Genomic DNA, 11,180 nt, shown 5'->3' on the forward strand with positions numbered 1-11,180 from the left:
TTAGCATTTTGAGGGGTTGATCAACACAAGCTTTCTCTGTCATATAAGAAACAGACCGTAGTTGGATTGTTTCTTCTACTCCTAGCTGATTAGGGAAGTGATGGTGGTGGGTGAGTGGGAAGGGGTGGGTGGGTGGGGAGATGGATCTTTCAGCACATGTATCTCTATCACCTAACCTAAAGATGAAAACTGGGTTTATATCTTTTGTTTGTGTGGCAGGCAGGAGGAGGGAGGGAGGGAGGGGGAAATGGGGAAGAATGATGGTTCATCACATACACCTCTACTGGGTGTTGGAGAGGGGGTAAGTATCTCTATCACATATGATAAAGATATTGATTGAGTTTGTTCTTCCTTTAAAACCTTTTCAAATTCATACCATCAACATGGATCTTCTCCAGTTTTTGCTTCAGTGATCCGAGTTTTGTCCTCGACCTGACCAGGATGGTTTCTACTAGCAACCTTTCAATAGACAGCCTCTCACACTGTTGATGGAAAGATAAAATATTGTACTGACCCCATATTAATCAATGAATTGTTACAATAAAAGTATTTCTGTTATTGAGAGAATCTGACAATGTAGTGCAATAATACAAACAGACAGCACCATTACACGTAAACTGTTTGAACAACACATAAGAGAAAAAAATGCCACAGAAACTGACCAACTCTGTATCATAATTGGATCGGATGGGAGTTAGCACTCAAATAAAGTGTTCATAGCAAAAACGGAAAAGTAAAGAAAAAACCTACAGTAAATGTTAATGCTAACATTGTCATAATAACGTTATAATATAATTTATAATAACATCAACTATCTATGGAAACTACCCACACAACCCCACTCCCCCCTCCCCTCCAAACAACAAACTTTCAAAAATGCATTCCCATGAACAAAAGAACGTATTTCCTCCTTGAATATTTTGCAACAAGAAGAGAACATCTCCTGTATGTATTTGGAAGAGACACTAAGGACAGGTAGGCAGCATTGTTTCTATGACAACCACATGTATGTGAGCAAATGAATGAGACGGAAATGAAAGCCAAACGAAAACTACATTCTGGAACTTACAAAGTAATTGTGCTTAAGATTTACTGAATATGTATAATTATAAACTGAATATTCAAAGCTTAGGGAAAACAAACACACAGTTGGTACAATTGTTTCTATACTGTAGTGTTATGTCCCGCTTCAGAGCACTCGTATTGTCAGTACAAGCAGTATGAATATCAAATGTTTCTATCAGATCAAGGTTAGGAACTGTTTGTACTGTCAATACCAGTGCTTTGAGAGCATGATATTGGAGGACAGTTTAGAGAGGTATTAGCATTAGGAAACTGTCCCAACTGGCTGATTGTACTTACAATTCACTGAATATGTATAATTACAAACTGAATATTCAAAGCTTAGGGAAATCAAATGAGGACAAGCATTGTAACCTCTGACCTTTATGGAGGTGGAACAGATCCTGCCGGCATTCTCTGCATCCAGGGTAGGGTTATGGATTATCTGAAGGGGTTTAGCAGCATCACTGTTGTCTATGCAGACCACCACCTTGTAATGTTCTTGTTTCTTGGTGCTGTTCAGGTTTTGAGCTCTGAAAAATGAGACAACCGAAATGTAATATGTTAATGAAAAAATACAACATGAGCGACGTACCGATGCTTTTATGCTGAAACAACATACTTGCGAAAAGGAAACTAATTTTTCCACCGTTAGGTAAACAACAATTATGGTTTGCGTCTGAAAGCTATGTTCCTCTCACTTTCACTCCTAAACATACAATATCTAACAAAATGCAACAAATGTTTTACAAACTGAAACATTGAAGAATGCTACAAATTCTCTCTAAATTTCACAAATTTCATCGCTGCTTTACTGTGGACTGAATGATGTTTGATATTTTATCGATTAAAATGTATTCCATCATCAAATTTATGGAAAAGGATACCAGTTTTGGGTTACGAATTTGTGAAGTTTTATGAAATAACAAATAAACAGTGTGGACACATACTGTAATACCTCAACCAAACTTTTCCAAAGTGTTTTTTACACATATTTTGCAAAATCTTGGTCATTGTGGATATAGATGATGTTACCAATTGATCCTCTCATCAGACTAGTGTGAATTTGTTTATTTGCTATTCTTGAATTTAACTCTAATGTTTTAAACAATTTACCACGATAAAAATGAAGAAAAAAGAATATTCCAACTCATCGACACATTCTCTGAAACATGAAAGGATTAAACTACATCAAATTTCCACATTGATGAACCTTTAAATTGAATCTTTTTTTCCTGTGAAGTTGTACTTTCTCACCTCCAATACGCCAGCGTTAATGATTGTCCGGGGATGTACTTCTCCACGGTGACATGTTCACCCCATCTCTCACGAACAAGTCTCTGTGCCTAGGGACGTGACAAGAGGGAAAATTATCTCTTACTCTCAAACGTTTTACTCAAGGGGAAATGTCAAGCTTTCAAAGTGCCAAAAAAAAAAAAAATTACCTTTTTTCATAAACTGAAGGAAGGTCATATTTAAGCAGAATATTAAATATTAAATTAAATTCTCATGCTTGTCTAAATATTGTATTCTAGGACACTATACTTATTCATCTATCGACAGTGTTCCCGATGAGTAACCAAGGAAAAGCTCAGAAATTATGTAAATTTTAAACAGTCTCATTGAAGTTATGTTTCTTGAACCTGGATTATACTTCAGAATAAATGTTGACAAAAATGTAAGTTGCAAAATTTGGGTGGATTTAAATGAAAACATTTCCATTACTCCCTAAGTACTTTGCAAAGAATATGTGAAATATTATGCAGGTCACCTGGGTGTCAATGTTATAATAATACCGAACAAAGGGAAAAGTAAGTTTCAGCAAAAGTCAGGAGGAAACTCAAGACGCAAGAAAATCATTATTGATAAATAATATCACAGTGCAACAGTGATTTTAAACACTCTGAAAAGCGACAAACCGCGATACGGGTTTCAACGTCTAACGCGACATTAACACAACCAACTCTCAAACGCCTTTACTATATAAATATTATATTTTTAATTAATTTAATTATTATATATTATAAAAGAAATGCCATGTTTACCTGTGAGTGTAGAACTTCCAACTGCAAGGACTGACAAAATGTGTCTGACAAAAAAAACAGTGTTAAAGAAAAAGAAACAAAACAGACAGAAGTAAAGAATGAGGCATAACAATTTGAAAGGGAAACATTTTTCTTACACAAGCAGAAAAACAATAGGGTAGATGTAACAATCAGCATTGAACACTATGTTTCAATGTACTTTTCCATAAGATTTTCAAATCTTTTGTGAATTTTTAAATGGCCACACAAAAATTGATAATAAAGTACCAGAGTAAAAATACTGTAATTTTTCAGCTGCAAGTTTCTTTAAAAAATTCACTTCTTTCTATCATTCGAATACAGCAGTGTAAACTTCTGTGATTCATGAAGCTTAACTCAAATGCCTGATTGCTGCATTAAAGAATCAAGTAATTAGTAACATTCCATAATGGCACATATCAACTTTCTTTAATTTTTCCCCTACATTTTGCAAGTTTCTATGACTTGAATACAGATTATGATCCTGTTGTTTACTGTGTGTTATTGTGTATTATGTATTATTGTGTATTATGATCCTTTTGTTTGTATTATGATGTACTGTGTATTATTGTGTATTATGATCCTGTTATTTGCTGTGTTATTGTGTTATTATGTATTATTGTGTATTATGATCCTGTTGTTTGCTGTGTGTTATTGTGTATTATTGTGTATTACAATCCTGTTGTTTGTTGTGTGTTATTGTGTATGCTTCTATGCATGTGATTCATACAGATGACTGACACCCTTATTCCTGATCTAAAGAATCACTCCGTAGTTAACTTCATACTTCATCTTCTCTGTATTATAATCAATATGTAGAACATTAAGGCACTGCACTGTGTCAAAAGTAGTCCCCTGCAGGGGCTGCAGCATACTGCAGCCAGGCTGCGTAATACATTATCTTGTATGCCCTGACGTTTCACACAACAGGTACTGCAGTCTGGCTGAGATACTCTCTACTGTTTGATATTCATTCAGCCTTGCTGCAGGGGATTATTGCAGCTTTTCTCTCTGATACAGTTCAGTCAGCTTTGCTGCAGGGGACTATTGCAGCTGCTGCAGCTTTTCTCTCTGATACAGTGTCGAAAAGGATACGAAGACAGGTGTACATATCCCAGAGAGGTTTGCCATCGTCGAACAGTCTAGACTGGACCAACTGGTGAATGTAGGTCACCTGAGAACAACAAAGCAAAACAATGAGCATTTCAATGCATTTAAAAACATAAAAATTAAAAAATGAGGAAATTACATTTGACTAAGTTACATGGAAATACCAGGTTGGATTAATGTCATCATGGGCATGGACAGGTAATGAATGCATGGCCACGCAAAAAAATATGATTGATAAGAGAATTTGTCATCAATTCTGAAACAATAAAAATTATGTTTCACATGCTACATGATTGTAAACTGTCAGTAAATTGTAAGTAACCATGGTTACAGATATTATTAGACAGTGCCAAGAATATTCCTTAATCTCCTGAAGTGGACATTCTGAGACACTGTACTGTAAATAAGAATCAGAACGAGAAAATAATTCTTGTTTTCAAACTTACTTGCATTGGATGTACAAGAGATTTTCCCTCTAAAAAGCGAAAAATGATAGAAACGGATAAATCTACTAGAAGCTAAATTTAAAGTAAATTATGAAGAAAGTAAAAAAAAAACATTTCCATGATTATTGATTATAACATTATTATTGCTTACAATTATTAGTTAGTTGGTGAACAACACAAATATAAAACTGTGCTAAACCCACATCATTGTTCCTTTATTTATTGATATGCACCCACCTCCTTCATCTGGGTTTTAGTTCTAGTTATTTAATATTGAATGGTTTAAACCCACCTCCTTAATCTGGGTTTTAGTTCTAGTTATTTAATATTGACTGGTATAAACCCACCTCCTTAATCTGGGTTTTGGTTCGGGTTATTTAATAATAACTGGCATAAACCTACCTCCTTCATCTGGGTTTTGGTGCTAGTTACTTAATATTAACTGACATAAACCCACCTCCTTTGTGTGGGTTTTGTCTCTAGTAATTTAATATTAACTAACATAAACCCACCTCCTTCGTGTGGGCATTGTCTCTATTAATTTCATCTCAAATGACATAAACCCACCTCCTTTGTGTGGGTTTTGTCTCTAGTATTGTGATATTGATATGTAAACACCCACCTCCAGTGTCAGGGTCTTGTACCAGTATTTTAATATTCAGTAGTCTCCATGGTATCGCAGGGTTATCTTCCATTAATGTCAAAGTGGCCTATGATGAGATAAGAGGAAACAAAAATATAAAGGGGAAGGTTGTAATTCCCCTTACCTCTAACCATCCAAAGATTTGGCAGGATACAGTTAAATTGCTAAACACAGTATTGATGAACTTTATATTGCCTTAAAAGATTAATATGAAATTATTATACATAATTATGCAACATATATCTATTCCAAAAACAAAGGAAATAACAGAAACAAAGTTATGAACAATTAGTTTACAACATACCTCAAACTCTTGTGGTATATGAAATTTCACTCTTCCTTCCTCTGAAAAAAAAAATTGGCAGGTTAAATGAGAACTATTTGGCTGCAAGATATTCAGTCAATACTTGATCAGATCAGTAAACTCTTGATTATAAAATGATGATTTTCTGTTAATAACAGTGAATTTTAGTTTTATTGTGAATCTTTAATTTTGCTCGACTTTTTGAAGGGCTAGGAAGTTATTTGGTAACTATGATTTGTGATATACACAGAAAGCCATTGTCATAGGATTCATCTTAATAAATTAACATCTCAGATTACCTTCTCAGATAACAAATAACCTTATATGATAAAATAAAAAAATAGTAATAATGATTTTGCATTGAATACATTGGAAACTTAGTCAAACTGCCATTTCTGTACATCAGATTAATTATAGTCAGAGTTTGAGAATTGTGATAACTGCAACAAATTTTTACTTAAATGTAAGTAATTTTTAATTTTGTGTATAAATTTGTTCCAAACTACATACCTTAACTTCATAATATGATGGAATAGGGGTTAACTGAAAATTTGATCAAGCTGTCCCAGGACAAATTTGTGAGGATTTTATTTTCTTGTTGTCACTCGGACAACAAGATCTTACTTCTTGAATTTACAAACAGAAAATTGGTTGTCCCAAACAATGCAGCATGTCAACAAAGAATGACCAATACGTACATTGTAAGAGAGATGCTTAGGTTTGGTGAATAGAACCAGAACACCAGCTTCGGGCCAGTAATTCTCCCCACGTGGTCGACCATGGGCTGACGACTATGTCTTGTTGTATTTCAGTATCTCCACAGTGACAGGGGGTGGTACCAATCAAACATTTTACCCATTATGTACCTGAATTGAAAACATCAACAATCAACAACCGACCCCTAAAGCTGAATTTGGTCGTTCGACCAGAAATTTGATCGTCTCTGACAATTGGACTACTGTTAAACATTGTCCTGTTTGCCTCCTGTGTATTTTGCAACTTACTTATTGACAAGTTTGAGAGTTGGGATGGGAGTTGACTTGTGACAAGTCTATGTTGAATAATCTGATCGAGCCTCCCCAGGACGGACGCCTTCTCCTGAGGTGTGATGGGATCCGGTGGGATGATCTTCTCCTTGATGCAAGTTGGCAACCTCTTATACTGTCCCAGAGTCAAAACATCCACAGCATGAGGGAGACAAAAGTTTGGCAGGCTAGAAGGAAAAGTAGAATGACAATGGGAATGAAAAGGATTTTATTCCTGTCACGAGGCATCTCATATTGGTTAAAAGAGAAAAAACTTAAAAAGACTTAAAGCATCTGGTTACGTCTTGCAAAATGGCATCTCATGCCACCGAAATATTTTTCAGAAGCTTGCGGTCACGATGACGTAAATAAAAATACCACAACAATGTTACACTTCCTTGAATCTTTGAAACAACCATATATCAACTTTTATTGAAAATGCGCAGTATGGAATATTTGTATTTTCTCGTCTGCCACTCAAAAATTCCTTATAACCTAATTGGGAGATATTTAATAGCTGAAAGCGAAGACAAAACATCAAAGGAGAAGAGGAAAAGGAAGTTGAGGTCTAAGGGAGGGGGAAGAGAAGGCCCAGTGGGAAGAACAGAGAGGGTGAGGAGGGGAAAGGGAAGAGGAGTGGGAGGGGAAGAAAAGGGGGTGGGAGGAGAAGAAGAGAGAAAGGGATGAGAATGAGCATTAAACATACCGTGCATTGACAAGGTTCTCCCTGGACATTCTTGAGAGCATATCAGCTGTGTCCACAAACAGATGTGACTGATGATCCAGAAATGCCGAGATATCCTAGAAATCGATCAAATAAATGTTTTGATTCGATTTGATTTTTTCTATTTTAGATTTATTTGCACATTTATTCAAGACGAGAAAAAGAATGTAGAAAAATATGTTACATATTGGAACAAAAACAGAGTGTAGGGATGACACAGGAAGATCTGATAAGCAGACTTATTTCCACTGTGGTTCATATAAACATGAAAATACTACAGTAACAATACAACCAAATACATTATAAAACATAAAACATCTTAAAGTACACAAAATATAGAGCTCTCATCTACTTTCAAGTTAGTAATAACGTATTTTTTAATTGCTAATTAAATGATATTTAAGATGAATAGACTATGAAACTTGAAAATACATATGAACATTAAGCAAAGGTACACAATTCTTCTTGGCCAAGCAAACAATTGTTCTAGGAATGTGCAACATTGTCATTCTTGGTTTCATGTTGCAGAACATAATTTAACATTTCCAACTGATCAAATGGCACTGCTAATCTGTAGAGATAATACTCTATTGTTTAATATTAATTCAGCCCTGCTGCAGAGGATTGTGCAGCTGCTGCAGCTTTTCTTCTTGAAGCGATGTCATATTTGACCAAGCCATGTAGCAATCATACAGCAATTATACAGAAAGTTTTGTCTTTTTTTTTTCTCCATCCACAAACCTTTGCCAGTTTTGCCAAGTTTCATTACTTTCTGGCACAACTTTTGTGTATTTAACAAAAGTCTGATTTCAAGTTCCTTACTTCTTGAACATTCAAGTCTGGAACCACCAGACTGCAGCAAATTTATCACAGAAATGGAATTTTAGGGCAAAGGCGAAGCAATGCGTATGATGCTTCCACACATACAGACAATCTGAAGAATACTTACCGAACATTTATCAACCTTAGCAGCACTGCCAGCCCACTTCACCAGAGCCAAGAATCGGATGAACGACTGCCTAGTGGAGTGAGCAAATTTTACAATCTCCTCTTTCCTGCCAGAGAACAAATATTATACATGTTTCCCCATTTAAAAAGATGTATGACCTTTTTATCATGATGGTCTTTTATGTTTCAAATATTGCCAATTCATTTTAAATTCATTTAAATATAAAAAAATAATAAAAAAACAGTGGTCACCATTGGGTGAATGACTTTTTCTTTTCAGATGATCCATAGTGTGTTCCAGATATAACTTCAAAATTGATTATATTCAATATGGCAAATAAAGAGATTCACTAAGCAATTCTGAACAGGAAAGTTTACAGTAAACACTCAACATATAACAGTGTTTGATATAGTATAGAGCAAACTAAAACCCTTTGGTAAATTAAAACTGATATTAACAAGGAATGACATTTTCTATTTCTTGAAATGATATTTATTTTTGTGTACATCTCCATTCTTGAAATAAATACCTACCTTTCAATATCCATCTTCCTTGGTAATCTGCAAAGAGAAAAACATTCAACATGATAGATAATAGAAAGTAATATGTGTTTGCCCAAAAAGATCATACTAATTGCCTAACAGTACTGTACGTATACGACAGAAATTTGTATTGGTAAATATATAGAAATGGAGAGAAACTCTTTGCTATAGGGTTGTTTTCAGCTTGAGTGTTATCTGGCAAATTCAAGTTAAAAAAAAAAAAAAAAAGCCATAGACTGAATTTATGCAAGATTCAAAGTTGAGCTGAAACAGCAAATAGAATAACATTGCAAAATATTTAATGATTACCATACCTTTCACAGGATGAGTTTAGGCAGAGGGTTTTATTTTAATTGTCAATAAGAGAAATATAATATGTAGCAACTGAGAAACTAATAATAGTTTATGAACTAAATTTGATAGTTCAGCCACCTCCACAGATGAAACCGTTAAACATGAGATGAGGTCATTTAATACTAAACCTACTACTGAAATGTAACTTTTATTTACAATGGTTACTTGTTTATCATTGACTGCATCAAGCCAACTATATTAAATTAATAAACAAAGATATGGTGTTTTTCTTCAAAGTACATATAAACAAATTAAATGAGTTGAGGTTATTTCCAACAAAGACTTACAATTCGGCTAACACTGTCAATTCATGGTACGTCTTCTGAATCAGGAAATCCAGCAGCAGGGACAAAGAGATACTACCACCACCTTGCGGGGGTGGGATACCAAGTTGCACCCCTTGCTGTCCTGCCGCTGTCAGAGGGGTTGGTGCCATCGATGACTGGGGGGTCACAATTGGAGCCATTTTAATACCACTAAGAATCACCACTTACAGTAGCCACAAAGTGCCAAACAAAATAGTGATGGCCACAGCACCAAACAAATAATTTTTCTTAATCAACCTGCATTCCTGAAAAATAAGAAAAAATAAAAGAATATATCAAAGAAAAGACGGAAAACCCAATAACTTGGTTCAATCTCAAACCCAGTCCCCTTAAAATTGACACTATGGTCATGACAATTATGTCAATTGAGCGCCTCAGCCTTGGAAATTTTAACTCAAAATGAAAGGTTTTTGTCGTTTGCAATGACAAAACATGTTGAATATATTATTAGAATTTTTAAGAACAGAACTGGAGGAATGATACCCTGTGCAATGTTATACATAATGGATTTAGTTATTAAATCAATTTCTGTTTTTCCACATTTATAAAATATGATCTGGATTATCCAGGTTCTACAATAATATCACAAAACTATTTCATTCTCCAAAACACACTGGGACTTTGGTGGTAATTTACAAAAAGGAAATCACAGAGATTTATCTGAGGTTTAAACTTGGTAAAAATACAGTACAGTAACACCTTGGAGGCGGATGATACCATGATTTGGCAATTCTATGATAAACAATGTTCCGTTAATGGTTCTATCAATAACATTGACAATCTCGTGAAATGAAGAACCTTCAGTCAACAGGACCAACAGTTAGGCCCAGCATGCCATTAAGCAATCTCTTTTGTTCTGTAAAAAGAATTAATATTTGCTTTCCAATTCGTTTAGTAAAGGCGATAAAAGCTTCGAATAACTTATACTCGCTGGGACCGGCTGGTACTCCGGGAAATTCAGCGTAACGTTAAGTTATCATACCCTACAGTACGATAAAAGCTAGGCTACATATTATTAACCAATACTCTGCAGTCTACACATAGCCGACCCTAGGCTACTACTAGTATCAGTTACCGACGTTAGGTTTTAACAATTTAACAAACAACCATATCAATTATCACACCAACATTCAATAAATATGAACAAATCCGAAGAAATACCTATTACCAGCTTGGTACATAGATTATCCGTCTCGTTCTCTTTTAGTTTTACATTCAGGTTAGGTTTGGACCGGCAGTTCCTACAGCTGGACTCTGCTGCATGCAGTGTACGAACGTATCGGTCGTCTGTACATATAACACTTTGTCACGGAAATAATATTAAGCAGTACCAGCTCTTGAGACAACTCGGCTACTACAGTATTTCTTAGAAAATAGCTCCTGTAAACTGAAGGAGTCCTGGGTATGGGAAGGACAGGTGGTCCTCGAAGGCGTGTTCGGAGCCACTTCTAACACGAACTGTCAATTAAGCCCACTTCTGAATACAAATTACATGGATAAGGGGGAGAATGATCGGTCATACAATCGGCAGTGCCTGAGGTCCCAGCTAGATACATAGGTACCCACTAGCCTCCTAATCAAATATTTAGCGGGCCTATGTTTGTGTATTATTGCTGCCATGTTGTACGTGGA

At 35.3% G+C, this 11,180-nt stretch overlaps 1 protein-coding gene across 8 annotated transcripts in view; it reads right to left on the minus strand.

Moving 5' to 3' along the window:
- LOC139975335 (mediator of RNA polymerase II transcription subunit 14-like) overlaps positions 1 to 10,854 on the minus strand; it is a 34,022-nt gene extending 23,168 nt beyond the window's left edge. For 7 of the 8 annotated variants that reach the window (XM_071983205.1, XM_071983202.1, XM_071983199.1 and 4 more), the window contains exons 1-14: positions 10,710 to 10,854; positions 9,510 to 9,793; positions 8,860 to 8,886; positions 8,327 to 8,432; positions 7,360 to 7,454; positions 6,633 to 6,841; positions 5,629 to 5,669; positions 5,304 to 5,391; positions 4,682 to 4,710; positions 4,221 to 4,299; positions 3,108 to 3,151; positions 2,320 to 2,408; positions 1,445 to 1,595; positions 377 to 482 (exon numbers count right to left, since the gene is read on the minus strand). In XM_071983205.1, the coding sequence (XP_071839306.1) occupies positions 377 to 482; positions 1,445 to 1,595; positions 2,320 to 2,408; positions 3,108 to 3,151; positions 4,221 to 4,299; positions 4,682 to 4,710; positions 5,304 to 5,391; positions 5,629 to 5,669; positions 6,633 to 6,841; positions 7,360 to 7,454; positions 8,327 to 8,432; positions 8,860 to 8,886; positions 9,510 to 9,688 (1,243 nt within the window). In that variant the 5' untranslated portion in view covers positions 9,689 to 9,793; positions 10,710 to 10,854. The remainder of the gene's footprint in view (positions 1 to 376; positions 483 to 1,444; positions 1,596 to 2,319; positions 2,409 to 3,107; positions 3,152 to 4,220; positions 4,300 to 4,681; positions 4,711 to 5,303; positions 5,392 to 5,628; positions 5,670 to 6,632; positions 6,842 to 7,359; positions 7,455 to 8,326; positions 8,433 to 8,859; positions 8,887 to 9,509; positions 9,794 to 10,709) is intronic. The other variant, XM_071983198.1, reaches the window with a different exon arrangement.
- Positions 10,855 to 11,180: the final 326 nt, after the last annotated feature.

This window comes from Apostichopus japonicus, chromosome 10 (assembly GCF_037975245.1).
Source record: "Apostichopus japonicus isolate 1M-3 chromosome 10, ASM3797524v1, whole genome shotgun sequence".
Classification (NCBI taxonomy): domain Eukaryota; kingdom Metazoa; phylum Echinodermata; class Holothuroidea; order Aspidochirotida; family Stichopodidae; genus Apostichopus; species Apostichopus japonicus.